The 20,410-nt window shown below is 41.3% G+C and overlaps 1 protein-coding gene across 6 annotated transcripts in view; it reads right to left on the reverse strand.

Moving 5' to 3' along the window:
* The window catches only part of SDK1 (sidekick cell adhesion molecule 1), a 510,565-nt gene extending 490,242 nt beyond the window's left edge, over positions 1-20,323 (reverse strand). For 5 of the 6 annotated variants that reach the window (XM_064153645.1, XM_064153646.1, XM_064153643.1 and 2 more), the window contains exons 1-2: positions 20,030-20,323; positions 18,092-19,495 (exon numbers count right to left, since the gene is read on the reverse strand). In XM_064153645.1, coding sequence (XP_064009715.1) covers positions 18,092-18,563 — 472 coding nt within the window. In that variant the 5' untranslated portion in view covers positions 18,564-19,495; positions 20,030-20,323. Of the gene's footprint in view, positions 1-18,091; positions 19,496-19,770; positions 19,879-20,029 lie in introns of those variants that run through there. The other variant, XM_064153644.1, reaches the window with a different exon arrangement.
* Positions 20,324-20,410: the final 87 nt, after the last annotated feature.

Here is a 20,410-nt window from a genome sequence, read left to right on the forward strand (position 1 = left end):
TTCCCTGCCTGGATGAACAGTATCAGGAATTTATAGATAAGACCTCAAGAAAGAGCCTTCATCTTCCAGTGTGGAAAATGCTGCCATTGATGCAGTATCTCTGTTGTCACCCACACACAACATTCTTTCTGCTTTTAAAAGTGCTTGCACTAGCTACAAAGAGAAAAAACCAACAACTCAAGCAAACAACAAAACACCCAAACACAAACCCCACCACAACAACATGACCAAAAAATTACTAAACGACCAAGTGCAGGTGTAAAAAGTAGCAGGGGTATGGGGAAGGCTCTTGGCAATATGGGATGCTGGGGTTTATAGTAAGGAATTTCTACAGGAAGGAGAAAGATACATAAGGAAATAAAGTATCTTGGATTCTATCCATGATTTTTTGAATCATGGCAATTAGAGGAAATCCTTCTGCTTAACTTACTTGCCCTTTTTTTTTTTCTTTTTTTTGCCTGAGACTCTGCAACACCTAAAAGCAGGACACATGTAAATATCTGAGTTACTGAGGAGACATTTCTTTGGATCTAGTGAAAGGAAAGGACAGAGGTTAGAATAAACATTGCCTCCTTATGGCTGGGGATCTACACATCTAGAAAAGCCAAGTATGGTACAACACAATTCAGTGTGAGGATCTACACATCAGGAAAAGCCCAGTACAGTACCATACAACTCACAACTCTGTACTGCTGTTTCTGTTTTCTGTTTGAGACACCTTCATAAGCAAATGTAAGTGCTTAATCTCTCTGAGGGTGGTCTGCACCTGACCCCAGGTGTAGTGGTTAGCCCACTCTCACTTCCTCTCTAGACACCCTACAAAAACAGAGGAATTTCCTATTTCTCTTTTTCTTTGCCCTCCCTGCCTGCTTGATTGTACCACCCTTGTTCCTGTTGCTGCTTTTTTCCATGTGGCCACCCTATCACATGATGGGACAACAACCCCTTCCTGAATCCACCTCCACCCATTGCCATCAATCTGGTTGTATATCTAATTTTTTGTATCTTGTTTCTCTTCCCTATACCTTTTTGTAACTCCCCTACCTTAAATACCCTTTTATTTATTGTTAAAGGTTTCTCTTTTCACTTCCACATCAAAGCAAGACTATTCTTTGGGTGTTTTACCCCTTTTCACTCTCCACATCTAATTCCTCTTTCCAAAGTGGGAGAGAAGGAAAGGCATCCTATTATTGTATTGTTCTGTTAGGTTTCTGGGAAGCTTAAATCAGAACAATACATTGGAAGAAAAAAAAACCTCTAATCTTACTAAATATCTCACACCTGCTCCACAAAAAAAACCCTAAAGTTTCTGTCTTTCACTTACATGTTGAGCCACTAGACTGCTCTGTGTACCTTACAAAGCAGCATTAGCCAAAACGTACTGATGAGTTTTTTTGCCTACTAGACACGTGAAGATAGAGTCTCCTGGCTTCTCTTTGCTTGCTTCAAACAAAATTTCTGTTTAAAAACCTTTCATGGTTTATAAGCATTTAATGGGTTTGATCTCCTGAAAAAGCTCAAGCCTCTTAAACAGAGCCAATACATTGCATGGAAAAAAAACCAATACAACCCACAAAACCAAAATATTGGACTCCTCAGTCATACTATGGTGCTTTGAAAACTACATACCCAAAAAGCCAAGTATTTACATCATTGAATACTTACATTTAAGCTAACTTTTCACCTGGGAAGGGTATTGGTTCCATTACCAACCAATCTGAGTGAGAGGTCAGACTAATTGCTCAGTTCCTGAAACCTGCTGAAGCACTTCCTTTTTCACACAAAAAAACCCTCACGTTTACTCACATGCCAAGCAACTAGATTGGAGCAACAGAAAGAAGCAGTTTACACCCTGACATTAAGGAATTTCATTGGCCAGAAGGAATGTGTGCAATTTGAGGAATACTCCTTAGGAAACCTTGCTGTATACATTAATTCCTCTACCACAAAGTTTTAAATTCATCACAGTGAAACAGAAGCTTTTAAATGCCTAAAGGAAAACAAAGAATTCCATAACAGCAGCACAAATGCTTAAATCTTTTAACCCTTGGAAATATTTTAGACTAAAAATGTTCCTTGAAACAGAAGCTTTTAAATGCCTAAAGAAAAACAAAGAATTTCATAACAGCAGCACAAATGCTTAAATCTTTTAACCCTTGGAAATATTTTAGACTAAAAATGTTTCTCAAAACAGAAGCTTTTAAATGCCTAAAGAGAAACAAAGAATTTCATAACAGCACAAATGTTTAAATCTTTTAACCCTTGGAAATATTTTAGACTAAAAATGCTTCTTGAAACAGAAGCTTTTAAATGCCTAAAGAGAAACAAAGAATTTCATAACAGCAGCACAAATGTTTAAATCTTTTAACCCTTGGAAATATTTCAGACTTAAAATGTTTCTAACACCTAAGCTTTACCAACTAGAGGCTAAAATTGAAGTCACCTGCTTTTATACATCACATTATCAGTAAAATTGCATTAGTTATCATGTTCAACCAAGCCATAGAAATATTAACCTTCCTTCTTATGATATTAATTTACATGGTCTGTAGTTTCCTCCTACAGGAAGGATTCATTGTAATTAGACTAATAACTTTTGCAGGTTCTGAAATATAGATGTGTCTTAATTAAGGGGGGGGGGGGAGGGGGAAGACCTTTTTTGTGCTACATGAATAGAGCACTTCATTTTGATCCCCACAAATTTGAAAGCACACTTAATAAATGACCAGTAGTGATGACAGAACATCCTTTACCAAGGACTCAAAGAGACAAGGTTTCAAAGAGCTTGAAACCTGTTGCCTTTAGCAGTTTCTTCAAAGATGGCACATCTGAAAGAGCTGAACTCTTTGTTTCTGACAGAACCGCTGCACGCAGAGCGATATGAAAAAGCACAAGGAAGTAACTGAATAACCACAAGTGTTTGGGCTCTAACATGATTACATTTCACAGTGCAGATTTATGAGATTTGAGATCACTGTTGAAGATCAGGCAATTTGGTACAGCTTTTTCTCAGTCGATAGTCAAGGTACAAAATGAGTCCACGTTTAGCTGCAGCCTTCATGCTCAGAAATCTGAAATTCAGCAATATGTGCATTTAATCACAAAAATTAATTTCAGAACCTCCTCTAGTGAATTATAGCACCACACACAGCACAAAATGCTGACATTGACGTCTCTGTCTGAAACAAAATAGAAGTATTCCACTCTCTTTTATGTGATTTGGCTGAAGAACAACATCTTAATGTTCATTATAGAATCGTAGAATGGTCTGGGTTGAAAAGGACCTCGAAAGGTCATCCACTCCAAGTGCCCCTCAGTGAGCAGAGACATCACAGGATGGCAGGATGGCAGGGGTTGGAAGGGACCCAAAGAGATCATTCAGTCCAATCTCCCTACCAGAGCAGGACCGTACAATCTAGCTCAGGTCACGCAGAAGTGGAACGTATCCAGACAGGCCTTGAAAGTCTCCAGAGAAGGAGACTCCACAACCTCTCTGGGCAGCCTGTTCCAGTGCTCTGAGACCCTTAGAGTAAGGAAGTTCTCCCTTGTGTTGAGGTGGAACCTCCTGTGCTGCAACTTACATCCATTGCTACTTGTCTTATCCCAGGGAGCAAGTGAGCAGAGCCTGTCCCCCCTTTCCTGACCCCCAGCCCCAAGATATTTATAAACATGTATTAAATCTCCTCTCAGTCTTCTCCACACTAAAAAGCCCCAGGTCCCTCAGTCTCTCCTCATAAGGCAGTGCACCAGTACCCTAATCATCCTCATAGCCCTCTGCTTTACCCTCTCCAGCAGATCCATCCTCCACTAGATCAGGTTGCTCAGAGCCCTGTTGAGCCTAACCTTGACTGTCTCCATGGATGGGGCCACAACCACCTCCCTGAGCAACCTGCTCCAGTGTTCCACAACTCACAACATTTTAGATAACTACAGTATCATTGTTTTCACCTTGTATCAGACAACTGAGAAAGTTTCTAAAGCAATACTATCTGTGTAACAGCTCTGATCTAAATGTGAAGCTGAGATTCTTAAGTTATATTCCCATACTTCACTAAGACAAAGAAAATAAATAGCCAGATAATTCTGTGGGTGAAAACAATAAATACATTTAAAAGGCCCATATAATTAAACATGGGCTGACTGCACATAGCAGAATGAGGTGTTTTTTTTAACTCACTGTACAAAGTTTGCTTCTGATAGTCTGAAGTCTATTTTAGAAGGAACATTGATAAATTGATATGAAATGGTAAAAAATAAGCCTCAAGAATGGAGAGAGGAGACCTCCAATATGAGTATTTTAAAAACTGAGATGCTGTTAGATGGTCTTCGTTAAGGCTCGGCCCCTTTCACACCATTTCTGCAGCTTAACTCCATGTTTTCTTTGTTTTATCACCCCAACAGAATTCAGAGGAGCAGGGGAAGGCAACTGAGTATGGAGGGAAGGAGCTAATAGTTGAAATGACTGCAAGAGAAATATTTTTCTCCTTACACTGCCCCCCGAGGGTCACAGTTCTGAAGACTATAGGGTGCAATTATTTAACTGAATGCCAAATGACACAAAGCATTCTATGCTAAAATAACCTGTTAAAAAAAGAGTTATTAAAAACAGGGCAGAGGCATTAAAAAGTCATTTTGGAAAATATAATTATGCAAAGCGCTAATATGCCTAATAATAGTATGTTAATTTAAGACTTCTATGTAGATGTAATACTTTGTCTATGTAAGTCAGAAGAGAACTTTGGACCTGCATCAGTGTGCTAGTTTGAAGCTAGCTAGAATGTTTTGGTGAGGAGAACTAGATTACAGGCTGTGAAAAGGAAAACAGAATGATGTCTACTTCACTCACAGGCTTACTGAGAGATACAAGAGGAAGAATCAAAACATAGACAAGGCACTTCTCCTGCTGGGGAGCTCCGAGCTGCATCTCTCTCTCTAACCTCACCCTCCTTTTCTTGAATTAATCCACTTTGCTTCCTAACCCCCCTGGCTGAACCTCCATTCTTCCTTGGGACTGGGGTAAGATTGAGAGGGTAGGGGGAAGGTGCAGGGGTGGTTGGGAGCTGCTCCAGGTTTCTGCTAAGCTGTAAATATAAGCTTCATTCAATTTCCAGAGCTAGCTGAATCTAGTCTGGGTGATTTCCATAGTGTGGTGGGGCAGGTAACACCCAAACCATCACAATCAGTAATAGGACTTTAGAGGGATGGAAGAGAACAAAGGCATCCAAAAATCCCCAATGTATCAGCCACTATGGGCAGCTCTTTACATGTACAGCTCTTTCTTGTCAGCTTTCTATGTGAACTTAAAATAACTCTATCTTGCATTTTATTAGCCTTGATGCAGCACCTGAGCAAGCATGCATGCACACAGACTCTTCAGCATGTAGCCACTTCTCCAGAATTTCAAGGCAGCTGAGACTGCTGGCTATCAGGAAAAGTGACTGAGCGCTGCAAATATGTATGAAATTGACATTTGCCTTTCACATAGAATGCAAGATTTGACTGAATTATAAAAAGCCCATCTCTGGCAACTCAAACACTGGGTTGGGAGCTCTATCTTTTAAAGGCAGTTGTGTCCTTAGAACAGCACTAGCTATGGCCTTCTAATAAAGCAAGAACAACAGATGTTTTCTTTCTTTCCCGAGTTAGATTAATACCCATTTTATCACATGTCAACAGTTCAAACAGAACTCTTCTGGTAACCACACAGGTATAGGTGCTAACTAATTTCAGCTCAAGTGTGTGAGTGACAAGTAGATTCACTGCACGTGTCTAGCACCAGCACTCACTAATTGGTTATAAAATATGTGCAATACGCCATAATTTACCAAAGCACCAATGCCTAATCACTTCATGCCGCAATGAATTTCAAGTAAACATGAGTAGTTATGCCATTAATTCTAATAAAGTGACAGCTAACACTTACTCTACTGCAGTGAACATTTGCACAAAAGCCAACTTAGCAGTATTTATGAAGTCCAGCAGCTCTAGAGAAAGAGATGCAGAACAGTAAGAATCGTTCTAAAATGTGAGAGTATTTTTTTTTCAGATGTGAGTATAAAACTGCTCAGCATTTTATTTTTCTTTGTATAGCATATGGAAACTTTTACCTCAGTTGCATTAAATCACAGAACAAATACTAAATAATATCATTGATCATTTATTAACCAAGTAACTTTTCTGACCAGACTGCATGCACACAGAGTGACAGCGTCTCTTTTTTTGTTTGTGTGCTTGCCAAGTCTTCAGAGTGATCAAGAGGAGCTAAATCTGGGAGGTGGCAGAAGCCCCATTCCTGGTTTTTTTTTTTAAGGCCAGGCTGGATGTGGCTCTGGGCAACCTGATCCAGTGGAAGGTGTTCTTGCCCATGTGAGTTAGAACTAGATAATTCTTGAAGTCCCTTCCAACCCTGACAATTCTGTGATTCTGTTAACTTCTTTTTATCCCCCAGCTGGACTTGCACATGATAACTGAAAACTTCTGGGGATTTAACTTAGGCAGGGATCAGAATCCACCCTAGCAGAGGTCCAATTGCAAATCAGTCTTGTGTTCATAGAATCATAGAGTCAATCAGGTTGGAAGAGACCTCCAAGATCAGCCAGTCCAACCGAGCACCTAGCCCTATGCAAAGAACCAGACCATGGCACTAAGTGCCTCATCCAATCTTTGCTTGAACACCACCAGGGACGGTGACTCCACCACCTCCCTGGGCAGCCCATTCCAATGCCAATCACTCTCTCTGCCAACAACTTCCTCCTAACATCCAGCCCCGACCTCCCTTGGCACAGCTTGAGACTGTGTCCCCTTGTTCTGTTGCTGGCTGCCTGTTGGCTCACTGCCTGCTGCACTACTTTTTTTTCTAGTGGAGATGGACAATTTGAAACATCACATAGGTAAGTTTTTGACTTTACCTGGATTTGTATAGCAGAATTAATATGATTTGTACTCTTCACATTTTAACTGGCCCAATGGTTATGACTGGAGATTTTTATTGACACCAATATGTTGTAAATATGTCTGTTCATTTTGAGGTAGCTACATCAAGTATACAAAAGCTGAAAATTACACTCATGAGGAACCTGAATGGGACTGACAAGGCATCATTTTAATTATGATCCATTTACATATTGAATGTAATGCTGAATTATCAGCACTTCAAACTTTTGAGTTTGACACGACTGTCATTAACTCAGAATTGAAATGAAGATTCAGATAAATATGCATAAATATTTGACTCATTAAATGCTAATAATAAATCATATAAAATGAAAATAAGTCTGAGGAAGATTGGTGTCAACACTAGCATAGATGAACTTGAAATAAAGATGTAGGTGCTACCTAAGTCACTTTAAGATAAGCTGTCATAACACACAGGAGTGAAACATACCTTGCTTTGTTGTTCATTGCTATTTCAAACTTAGAATCAACCAGGTTGGAAGAGACAACAAAATCATCCAGTCCAACCTACCAAACTTGTGGAGAAACTGGAGATCTATCCTCAGAGTCAACTGAAATGTTTTTCTGATGATGATGTCATTAAATAGAATCACCTGCCTAGTTAGTTAATTGAATTAAGGTAGAATCAAGTAACCTATTTACCCATTTCCATGTGCAGAAATGCTTCAAGGGGAATTTTAGCCTCATTGTACAGATAACAAGCATGAGCATCATCAGGGTCTGTGAACAGGAAGCACCTTATCTTCATCTACAAATTTCAAGAAGTGACTATATAATGTATTCTTTTCAAGAGGGAAAAAAAACAACCCACAGACCACTCCGTACTTCTTAAAAGATAACACACTAGTTCCATGACAGAAGATAGCACAGAACTTTCAATAACAATAATAATAGTAATAGTAACAATAATAATAATATATTTGTAGCTTTAAAAGATGTCATTATAAAAAATGATGGGTACACATGCCAATATAAGAAATTAATTTAACAATACAATCCACATGTTTTTCTCCAGTGAAGACACATCCAACGCTGCTCATGCCGAATCACAGAATCAACCAGAATCACAGAATCAACTAGGATCATCAAGTCCAACCTATCACCTAACCCTTCTAATTAGTAGCTAGTTATGTTGAAAAGCAATTTTAGAGAGAAATGGGGGATTAGTTAATAGCATTCACTTTAAAATCTGATGTTTGCAGTGCCATGAATTAAAATGGATTATAAAAATTACTTCAGCTGCTCCCTCTGTAAAAATAAATCTGACTTCTTCATGGCATTAAAAACAGTAAAAGGTGAAACTCAGGAGTTGTTGTTCTTATCTCATGCCTCTTATCTAACATTTCTGAAAAATAATGCCTGGGATAATCTACCATTCAACAACCTTTCTGATTATCTGTTGTGAACAGTCTTCCAGCATGACAGCAACCCTGCTTCAGATAATGTGAGTGGCCCTCAAAATCTATTCTGTGTTCAGTTACAGGGCAACTGAGGAATCTGTTCTATATTTTGGACACAGAATCAGAATTTCTAAACGATTGCCTCTATCTTTTACTAGCAGTAGGCATTATTTGTATTACAATGGCATGTAGGAGAGACTAAAAGCACATTGTGGCAGGCAGTCTACCGATCTGGGACAAAAAGCTAAAGTAAAAATGTGGGGAAGGCTGTGGATGTAGTCTACTTGGACTTCAGCAAAGCCTTTGACACTGTCTGCCACAAGAAGCTCCTAGCCAAGCTGGCAGCTCATGGTTTGGACAGATTCACTCTGTGCTGGATCAAGAACTGGCTGGATGGCAGAGCTCAGAGAGTGGTGGTGAATGGTGCCACATCCAGTTGGCAGCTGTCACTAGTGGTGTTCCTCAAGGATCAGTGCTGGGCCCAGTCCTGTTCAATATCTTTATTGATGATCTGGACGAAGGCATTGAGTCCAGCATCAGTAAGTTTGCAGATGACACCAAGCTAGGAGCAGGTGTTGATCTGTTGGAAGGTAGGAGAGCCCTGCAGAGGGACCTGGACAGGCTGGATGGGTGGGCAGAGGCCAATGGGATGAGATTTAACAAGGCCAAGTGCAGGGTTCTGCACTTTGGCCACAATAACCCCAAGCAGCACTATAGGCTGGGGTCTGAGTGGCTGGAGAGCAGCCAGGAGGAAAGGGACCTGGGGGTACTGATAGATAGTAAGCTGAAGATGAGCCAGCAGTGTGCCCAGGTGGCCAAGAGAGCCAATGGCATCCTGGCCTGCATCAGGAACAGTGTGGCCAGTAGGACAAGGGAAGTTATTCTTCCCCTGTACTCAGCACTGGTCAGGCCACACCTTGAGTGCTGTGTCCAGTTCTGGGCCCCTCAATTCAAGAAAGATGTTGAGGTGCTGGAACATGTCCAGAGAAGGGCAACAAAGCTGGAGCACAAATCCTATGAGGAGAGGTTGAGGGAGCTGGGCCTGTTTAGCCTGGAGAAGAGGAGGCTCAGGGGTGATCTTATTACTGTCTACAACTACCTGAAGGGGCATTGTAGCCAGGTGGGGGTTGGCCTCTTCTCCCAGGCAACCAGCAATAGAACAAGGGGACACAGTCCCAAGTTGTACCAGGGTAGGTATAGGCTGGATATTAGGAAGAAGTTCTTCACAGAGAGAGTGATTTCCCATTGGAATGGGCTGCCCAGGGAGGTGGTGGAGGCACCGTCCCTGGGGGTCTTCAAGAAAAGACTGGATGAGGCACTTAGTGCCATGGTCTAGTTCACTGGATAGGGCTGGGTGATGGGTTGGACTGGATGATCTTGGAGGTCTCTTCCAACCTGCTTGATTCTATGATTCTATGATTCTAAGAGAAGAACACGTAGGTGGGCACATAAAAACAATGAGCAGTCTTCATCATGGCACAACAGTATTCCCTGTCCATTAGCAGCTGAGCTGCTGTAAAAGGGTTTTTTTATGCATCATGGGGTTAAAGGGTTAAAGACTTTAAGGGATGTATTTATTGATGGATGGAGTTTCTGCCACACAACAGGGACAGCAGGGAAGAAAGCATGAGGATGCTATTTTGCAAATGCTATGTCAGCATGATAGTTTAAAATCTGAGTTTGTTCAGCCTCTTGATATTGAAAGAAAACAGTCCTGAATAATCTGCAAGAAAGGCCAGTTGTACCTTTGCATGCTCAGATTCTGGAGGGCTTAAAATGACACTAGTCAGCACAGACATTTAGAAATATCAACAGAGAACTCCCCTTGCCTCCTCCCACCCACTGCAGTACTACAGCAGCATGTCACTTGCCATGTGTTTCATGTTACAATAACCGCATTATCTTTGGATTGCATGTCTGACAGAGCACCATACATTTCCTCTCCAATCACCACATATCATTCAGCTATTTCAGAAGTATTTAGTCCTGAATGTCCTTTGCACTTCTTGACAGATATGAAGTTAAGAAACAACAGCCATTCCCCAGTGTGTAAGGAAGACAGCGATGCCTGAGCCTGTGTTTAACACAAGTGTTAGGCAAGCAAACAGCACTGGTGTAGCAAAATGTATTTCTTCTAAATGTGTAAACAGTTGAAATATTTGCATGATAGTTCCACTACTTTCTTAGTACCCTGCTTTAAAAGGCAACATTGTTGAGTAGATCTCTTAACTCAATGCCAAAATCACACACCAAAGCCACAACATTCTCTGCTGATACATACAAAAAGGTAGAGAAATAGGAATCTGAAGGTGGAAGCAGTGTCTACCAGATCATCTGCTTCTTTGTTCATAATCAGTTACAAACTTCCCATTTCAGGTGGGACTATTTTGGCAACATGTACTGGAGATACATATCATTATTTTCTACTTGCTGGTCCAAAAGGGCTATACCCAACAAATTATTTTTTAGATAACTTGTTAGACACTGGAGTTTATTAGAAAAATATATGGCTTATGGCTTGAAAGACCATAAAGCGGTTTAAAGACACCTAAGGGACAATGATTTATCTACCAGAATCAACTTTCTCTTCAGGCTGCCGCACTAGAGCATGGAAATGTGAAAAACAGGATTAAAGATTCAAGTTATCAGCTTAAAAACTGCAAATGCTTTCTCGTTTATCACAAATGACACTTCAAAAGTTATCTGGATGGTGTGACACAAGATTGTGCAATCCACTTCCACATTTTGCATGAAGTGGTGGTAGAGACTTCTTTTTATCAGAGCTGTTGGAGCTCATACCACCATTTTAACCTGCTGAATCTGGGTATTATACACAAATATTCAAAAGTAATATCTTCAGAATTTGCAGCTTCAGTTACAAAGTTTCCTTTCTTAAGAAAAAACAAAATATTGCTCTCCAGAACTGAAATCTAAAGGGATTGGGGAAAAATTGATATTACCTAACTTTAGCACGTACCTTAAAAAGCTTAGGGAGACTTTCTCCAAGAAGACTCCATCTAATGGAGGGAGAAACTCACTGGAAGGGATTTTCAAAGAAGAAATACAAAGTTAGGTCTTCTAAACTCGCCCCCTTTAAAAGCAAGAAGTTTTGTGTTTTCAAGTCAGGAAGCGTCTTCCACACGTTTATAAGATGGAAGGCAGCGTGCATGCCCTTGCCTACCAGCAACTGATCTTAGTGCTGGCTGCCAGGGTCATACCTCGGCCATGCATTCCCATCACCTCCTTTACATCGTCCCTGATGCTTGTGTGACCCCAGTTTGAGCTAGTTCAGGGAGCTAAACAGATAAAATTAGCTTTAAAAACACTTCCCTTGAAAAGCCCAGATGTATGTTTTAATATCAGTAAGGGTGTCATTTGTATTACACCTCAGGGTCATTTTACAGCTAAAATAGATGATTACCCATAGACTAGTATCTATTCCAGTACCAGATTTGTTGTTTTTCATACCAAGGGCTGAACAAAAAAATCTTTTAGTAACCCAAAGCTAGTAATGCTGTAGCTACAGTATACAAATACCATGTATATCTAGAAGCCAAGAATTTGTATAATGAATAGATCTTACACAAACAGTCAGAGATATTTAAAAGGAATTAATTATGCTCATGCAAATAAAAAGTTCTTTCCTTCTCAGCCATGTAACCCCTTGAATTCAGACCTCTAAGTGCTGTATAACCCGATTCCTACAGAATCTAATGGAAGTTTTGGGGCTGTGACATTTCAGAGACCTCATCTATAAAGGAATTAAGAAGTTTTGCTTACATGAGAAAAGATTTCACTGCATGTACTTAACACCTATTTATAACCAGAAATCACGCAAACTACTATGCATCTCCAGTTTAATAAACTGAACTAGGCTACATGAGAAGTCACTGAGCAGAAAACTCCCAGGGAATGAAAATTACAACATTGTCTGAAATAGTCTATAACAGGACCAACATCAACACTGGCAGCAGAAACTCCAGAAACCAACTTCTTCAGGGACAGACCTTTCATGGAGTTATATTCTTGTTTGGCATGAGCTATATGGGTGGTGAAGGGTCATCTTTGAAGAATAGAATCATAGAATCAACGAGGTTGGAAGAGACCTCCAAGATCATCCAGTCCAACCTAGAATAGGGAGTGAAGAGTCTTTATTCACTAGAAAATGCACACTCAATAGTGAGAAATAGAAACCCAGTGTCACTAATCCCCTGCTTTCCAGCTGTAACAACTCTAAGTAGTCTACTTAGATCTACAGATCATAGAATCAACCAGGTTGGAAGAGTCCTCCAAGATCAGCCAGTCCAAACTAGCACCCAGGCCTATCCAGTCAACTAGACCATGGCACTAAGTGCCTCATCCAGTCTTTTCTTGAAGACCTCCAGGGACGGTGCCTCCACCACCTCCCTGGGCAGCCCATTCCAATGTCAATCACTCTCTCTGTGAAGAACTTCCTCCTACCATCCAGCCTATACTTTCCCCAGCACAACTTGAGACTGTGTCCCCTTGTTCTATTGCTGGTTGCCTGGCAGAAGAGACCAACCCCACCTGGCTACAATGTCCCTTCAGGTAGTTGTAGACAGCAATGAGGTCTGCCCTGAGCCTCCTCTTCTCTAGGCTCAACAACCCCAGCTCCCTCAGCCTCTCCTAACAGCTCTAACAGCTCTTCCTTCCGAACATACAGAAGTCTTCTTATGCTGAACTTAAAAGATTTGGAGTAAATTAAAGATGGAGCCAAGCACGGACAAGAAAACAAAATACTGAAAACTGATCAGTAAGCAGCATTCAGTCTTGGTTCTGACTAATGCAGACTGCAACATATGTATTTAATCTTTATCATAATACACGCGCATGAAGAATTCAGATTCAAGATGCTGAGTTCTGTCATATTCTGAACTCTGCACAAATCTTATGAACCACAATTTTAGAAACATCAACAAAGCATTAATTTGTTCATAAAAAGCTATTTAAATACATATTATGCATGTACATATGCAGAGGGAGGAAGAAAGGTTTATTTCTGCAATGAACTCAGCAGGAGTAAGGCTTTGCACCACGAGGAATCTAATTGCCTCCAGTCTGCCCACGGACTGAGTACAACGAAAAGTCCATTCAGAATTTGATGTTCAGGTATAGAAAGTTGCTAACCTTATGAAAATCTTTTATTTAAATCAAAGTGCATTCAAGTCATGCATTGATAAGAACCATAAACAAACTACAAACAAAATCCCTCTGAGACATGTGAGAGCTCAAGCCTTTCACTTAGCAGTTTCCTAATAATTCACTTCAAGATTGTTTATTATCAATAAGATTGTTTCTGTGCTTGTTTAATCAGATAGAAAATCTTTAAAGTATTTGTTTGTTACTCCAAATATGTCGCAGAGATGACAGAAACTTCCAAAACAACCTTTCAAGGACTATGAGCTGTGGACACAGATTGCCTTCTGTTCTGAAGTGATGTGAAATTCACGTGACCTAACTGTCACAACCTCTCTCTCCATACCTAGGTCATTCCTGGTCTAAGTATGTTCTGATAATGCATGAAAACAACCCTGATAAGCACCTATTACATATGGTCTTCCCTCACTTCTAGTAGTACTGTTACACTGTAGTCTTAAGAAACTATCTGAAACATGTTCAACCTACTTTGAGAAGTGTTGAGAATAAGTATAATTATTATCATTATATGCACAAAGAATTCACCTGTTTAAAAACAAGCACATACTTAAAACGTCCATCTAAAGAAAGGGAGCACAAGAGGTAAATCCAATACAAATTAATGAGTTTCCAATAAACAGCAAGAGAATCTTTTGGAATTAGAAATGCATCATTCTACATTTAATTCAGAACACTTTTCATTCTCCGATAAGTATTGCCCTCACATTTAACTGTTCTTTTGTCTTTCCAACAATTAAATACTCTGTGCAGGTTGCTTCTCATCTCTGCATCTAATGCAGTTTAAAATTAGCTTGAAAACACTTCCTGCACTTATTGTATTTATATATAACAGCAGGTCAAATACTTGAAATTTAAAATTTGGGGCCCAGAAACATTTTCTTCTATCTTCCATGTCACAGTGTCTGTCAAAACATAACAGATATCAATACCACCTTAAATACATATTCAAGTAGATGTAGAATTCTCAACTACAGATTTGATCAACTAACATAAAAAGATTACACTTCCATTGGTGTAAAACTAAAAAAAAACCCAAACAAACAAAATCAGATACACTTCTCTTTCTTAATATTTAAAGATACTCATCTCTTGCTGGAGAAGCTTAAAGCTTTGCACTGCTTTTATCTGTTTTAAAATCATTCTGAACATCAGCCATCAATCCAAACAAGTATGTTTTCCAAGTATTCTTCCCCTCTCAACAAAAACAAGGCATTGGGAAGGTACTTAAATCCATTTAGATGCATGTAGAGTATCATTTTGTACCTCAGTAGGCATCAGTGTTTGTCCATCTCTTACCTAACTAATCAACTCCAATCCTGCAATGTGCTCTAGGTACCCAACAGGCCTATGCCCAGGCATGCTAGATCACTGAGCTAGAGGTCACTGCAGGACAATGTTCTTCCAAGTACAGTAGCACGTTACTGTGTGGAAGTGACTCACTTCTACCATCGCCTTGTAAACTCTAATTTGATAATTATAGTGATTATCAATTAGCATCTCATCACTACTTGATGACACACAATGCCTTGAGGCTAGCTAGCACCTAATACTCAAATTTAGCAAAAATGCCATGAGAAGAGGCATCATGGCAGAGCCTAGCAGGCACAAAGAACCCCGTACACAAAGAAATGTACAACATTTTTCAAGTCTCTAACAAGCTGATTCTTCTGGCAGGCTTCTCATTCACAGATGGACCACTGGAGAAGCCCTTGTGAGACACATACCCGATCTGAAAGGCATGTGTGCAGATCGGCAGCCACCACAGAGTGAGAGCACCCTCCTAGCATTCTAAGTTCACGGGACAGGCCACAACCATTGTCATTTGTATGTTTCCTCCACCCAGAAAATTACTGCTACGCTGAGAAAGCATTAACAATACCACAGTTTGAAGAGAAAGCTTCACTGTTCAGTACAACAACCCCTGTTTTACAATAATTAAACTCACTTTGAGAAGGGAAAGGCAATCAAATCACTATATCTAATTATGTAACACAACTATTGGAAGAGAGAATTGCAGAGGAGCTAAGTACAAAATGAATTTACAAGTGGTTTTGTCTGCAGTTCACCTTTAGACCCACTTTCACACTGATGACCATTCAAGTCTACCAAACACTTGGCCAACCTGTGGCAGCTTCAAACCTTTTCTTCCATTCATTTTACAGCATAAACTACTTAATCTCAAAGACATTATCTAATCTGTTTCCTATGAACTAAGAACCTGCATTTCAGTATGCCTGAAATACTTCTCTGTCTTTAATGCTGAAATAGTTATTAGAGAAACATTAGCTCATCACAGCATAGTATTATGATTCATTCAAAATAGTGAAGACCCATATATTTAGAATGTTCATTTCTTTATCACGTAAAAGGACTGAAGCCATGTAATTCTCTCATGCATATGACCACATCATTCCATTAAAAACTTTCTGTAGCAGGATTTCCATTTTCATGAAGGACTTTTATAAAAATTGTCATCTTCTCTCTAAAGTAAATTTTTTGCATAGAAATGCTGAATGCATTAGAATCCATTAAAATTCAGAGTGCAGAAAGAACTGTAAGTTATAAATTAATACAAGTTTTGTGATAACCCAAGAGAAGCACTCTGCTGCATTAAGACCTCCATGCTGGTTTACATGTCAAAAAAATTTAGAGGACTAACTGGAATTTGCATTTTATGCACTTATATACAAATTAACTCATCTTTTGTTTCTGTGTTACAGAATTCCATTGTTTTACACCTTCTGAACTCAATACTTTTATCTATTTCTTAGAAATAATATACCTTATTCTCTTTGCTTCCCCTCCCCCTCTTAAATACTGATAAGTAAAACTTAACTTGGTGGTAGGACTTTTCTTCAGGACAGTTTGTAAACACTGCATAAGCCCCTGAGAAAAACATTACCTAACACTGATGCTACTGCAAATGCTTTGTAATCTGAAATGTGCCACTGAACAAATTTTCCATACTATGTGCTAAACAAAAGTTTCAAATCTCTTTTTAATCCCATCCAAGAGCTAGCTTACTACTAAACCATAGAACACTGTCTTCCATGGCATCTAAAGTAATGCCTTTATCACTTAAAATTGCCTTATATAAAAATATTTTCATTTTAAATGTAAACAGTAAGAATCATCAGCAGTTGTCTTCCAAAAGGAAGCATTGCTTTGGCATCTACCAACAACTACCAAAAGGGGAAAATACAAACAACAAAAAAAAAGTGGCTTGAATGTGAGCTTGCACAGTGAATCATTTCAGGTGCGTCTTGTTTCAGAACAAAAATACCCTGTTAGGGCTTGCAGGCCTCAGCATAAGTAGTTTGTGAGTAAGAATGACAGCATAAACAAAGCACTGAGAAAGGTTTATGAGGGTGGAGCCCATTATTACACACTGGACTGAAACTCTTTTGTATCCTGCGGCTCCAAACTTTCCAAGGATACAGCAGTAAAGCCTGAGGAGACAAACTACAGCAGACTTGGCTTGTAACCCCTCTTCCTCAGCACACAAACCCATCCAGTTATTAAAACTGAATGCACCGTTGTTCCCTATGAAATACTTGAAAACAAAGATCTAAAACACAAAGACCATTCCCCTTCACAGAGCATTAACTTCCGCTTTTAATAACTAAGTCATGAGCCCACACGACACAGCTCTGCATTGTCCAACACATACCACTTCAGGCAGACAATGCACACAGCAATAAAACTCAACACAGCAAAGAAAAGTGAAAGCTGCGCTTGTTCAGCGTGTTATTTGGCGCAGCCAACTGTAATGCCGCTGCCTGCCATTGATTGTTTACTCTGTCAAAGGATTATTAAGAATTAGGCTACATTTGGCAATTTTTTGAGAAGGGAATTTACATGCAAAGTGACTGACACTTGATATTTAAAATCCATTGGTCGACTCTGACCCTTCGTTTACAAGTGACTCATTTGACTGCCAGGAGCTCTGATGTGGAAAAGCTCAGATACGAATCAATTGCAGTTTTTGTCTCGGGTAAATGTTACTTGGCAATCCAAAAGCAACGAACAATGCTCGAACCAAGGTTCACATAGAATAGTACTCGTATGTTTAAAGAATTCCTTTGACATGCCTGATTTAGTTCTAGTCGGCGGATTTATGACTCCCCTTCTCCTAATAACTTATCTCAGTGCACAGTGTTTTTAAACACACACACAGAGACATACACACACAGAGACATCCAGCAGTTAACTCTTTTGCTGCCTACAAGAACAGAAATGCAAGGATGCATTAACTAATTTTTTTAAAGCCGGGTTGGTCCCGATAGGGCTTTTGATTCTCTGTGGGTGGTTGGGATAGGGGAAGGATAGGGTGAGAAAAGGAGAGAAACACGTACATGCAGTTTGCAAATCCCTGTTCCATAAAGAAACGATTGTGTGAAAGAAACGACCATTCCTACATGAAATCAGCTCACTGTGAATTCCGCAGTTTACCTCTGATAAGGATAATGTAAAAGGGTTTCTCTGTACCCGAGCGAGAATCCCTTCCTCTCACAAGGCAGATGCAGCAATTCTATAAACAAAAACGTCTCTAGCCCTACCTTGTGCCAGTGCTTGCAACATGTGGAGCTGAAGCAACAGAAACGCCCACCATCCCCGACAGAAGATGAAGCAGAAGTTTAACTTTATCATCATTCCGCCTCGCTTGCTATTCCTTCGGGCAATGATTTCGCGATCCACCTTCTTTTCAACCGTTATTGCCTCACTGATCCCCATCCGATCCTTGTGCCTGCCACTCCTGACAGCGCTCCGGTCATTGCTCATTCCGCACCCCGCAGCCGGGCGCTCTGCGGTGGGGTGGGCACATCGTCTGCTGCCTTTGCCCCGGAGTTTAGGGGGAACTAAAGCCCCCACTTCACAGGAAAGGCGGGCTCCTTGATTTGTGCTCACTTTGCATGCAACCCGAAGGCAGCCCTCCGTGTGCCTCCCGGTATGATCATCGCCACCTAAGTCAGTATTTCTCGTGGAGGCATTGATTGCACCAAAACAACCAGTCAGAAATGTGAAACACATGTTTCTCTGCACTGTCACATCCAATGCTTTCAGCAGAGAGGGAGTAAGTTTATGGGCGTTAGTGTTTCAGTAAATCCGGATCCTTCAGCACATCGCGAACAGAAACAGAAAGAGACTGATCCATCTTAGCCACCAGCAGACAATCCAAAGAGTACCTTTCATACCGCAACGATGATGGAAACTGTTACCCCCGCGGCTTTCATGAAGCGTGGTGAGTTTTCCAGCATGTGTCCCATCCTCCTGCAAAAGCCTTGCGACAGAAGTGTTAAATTCTCGTAGAAGAAAGAAGAGGGGGGTGGGGGAAAGGGCACCGAGGAAAAAAAAAAACAAAACCCCCAAACCCACGAAACTAATTGAAAGTGTCTCGCTATTCCTTGCGCTAAGGATTTACTTCAGACAATTTCAAGATTAGCCATGCAGACAGGATAGTCTCCAGATATCCCTGCAAAGCTCTGCATAGTTTATATTAATCCGATTTTCCTTTGGATACAAATCTCTACCGTCAATAGAAGGGTTTGAAGGGTCCTCGACCAGGTAAACTGAGCAGCTCTGGCTGTGATTCCAGCTCGCTGTGCAGTCAGTCAGCCACAGGCCAGTGCCGATGTCACTTGAACTCTCACGTTCAGCCGGAGGTAGGGAAAACCTCAGTTGATCACATCTCCCTCCTCCTCGAAGACTAGTGCTGAGCTCGCTCTTGCAGGGAGATCACAAAAATCACCTCTAACATGTAAAGCTCACTACTCCTAGCCGGCTGTGGACGCAGCAATGAAACAAGCCCTCAGCTGGATAGTGTCCGAGGCCGGGGGAGGGAGGGAAAATCTCCCCAAACAAACAGCAACAAGGTGAAATCCTTCCAGCTTAGTCTAGATGGACTCCTGCTTTCCTTGTTTATGCAGCCCAGGGATCCTCTGAGCGTCTCTCCCCAACAGAAGCTGTAAACACAAGAGGGAAAGCGCAATCACAACAGCAGCAGCGGCGGCGGCAATAAAATGCTACCGAAAAAAAAATAATAATAATAATAAAAAGAAGGCAAAGCGCTGAAGGTTTCACGCTTGAGCAATGCATGGGGTATTGTTTCAGTCCCGCCTTCCGCAAAGGGAAAAAGTTTCGTGGGAGATTCCCTCCCCCCTCCCTTATAAAGCAGAAAGGATACAAGTAGTTACAAAAGAAGTGCACCCGGGATAAACGCAAGTTAAAAACAAAGCACCTAAGAGCGAAGTTAATGAAACAAACGTCCTCTCAGCTCTCCACCCTCCTACCCCGAAAGCCAGCCTGAAGTTTTCTCGCCTTCTCTCCGCACCAGCACGGGTTTAAACCTTCCCCTGGCAGCCGACTCGCACTTCCCCCCCGCAATCTCTCCCGGGCTCCCACCTCGCCGTCTCCGCCCCGCGTCCTCGCTCCCCTCTCACCTCCCTCCACAGCGACAGACACACTTCCCGCCCCGGCCGCCGCGCTTGCTGGCTCACCTCCCATCTCCCTTCGTGTCTCTCCACATCCCGCCCCGAGCACACGCCGTGCCTCATCCCACCTTCCTCTGACCTACAGCTCAATGGGGCTGGGGGAGGCACTTCCTTCAAGAGACTGGGGAGGGAGCTCCTGGATGGGAACGGAGGGGTACATGTGTGTAACAGTCAAGACTGGGGATGGAGTACGACATGTATGTAGCCGCCTGCAGCGGGAGTGCGGGGGACGCTATTTCAACCCAGGTTTGCCCGCCGGCTCTCCACAGGCGCCGGACGAAGGACCTGCTCAGCACGCGCACACAGACACAGGCGCTGCCCGCGCGGGACCTGCCCGCAGCCGCCGCGCGAGCGCTTCTTCGCTCCTCCCCCACTGCAACCAGGCCG

Source organism: Pogoniulus pusillus, chromosome 13, assembly GCF_015220805.1.
Source record: "Pogoniulus pusillus isolate bPogPus1 chromosome 13, bPogPus1.pri, whole genome shotgun sequence".
NCBI classification, from domain to species: Eukaryota; Metazoa; Chordata; class Aves; order Piciformes; family Lybiidae; genus Pogoniulus; species Pogoniulus pusillus.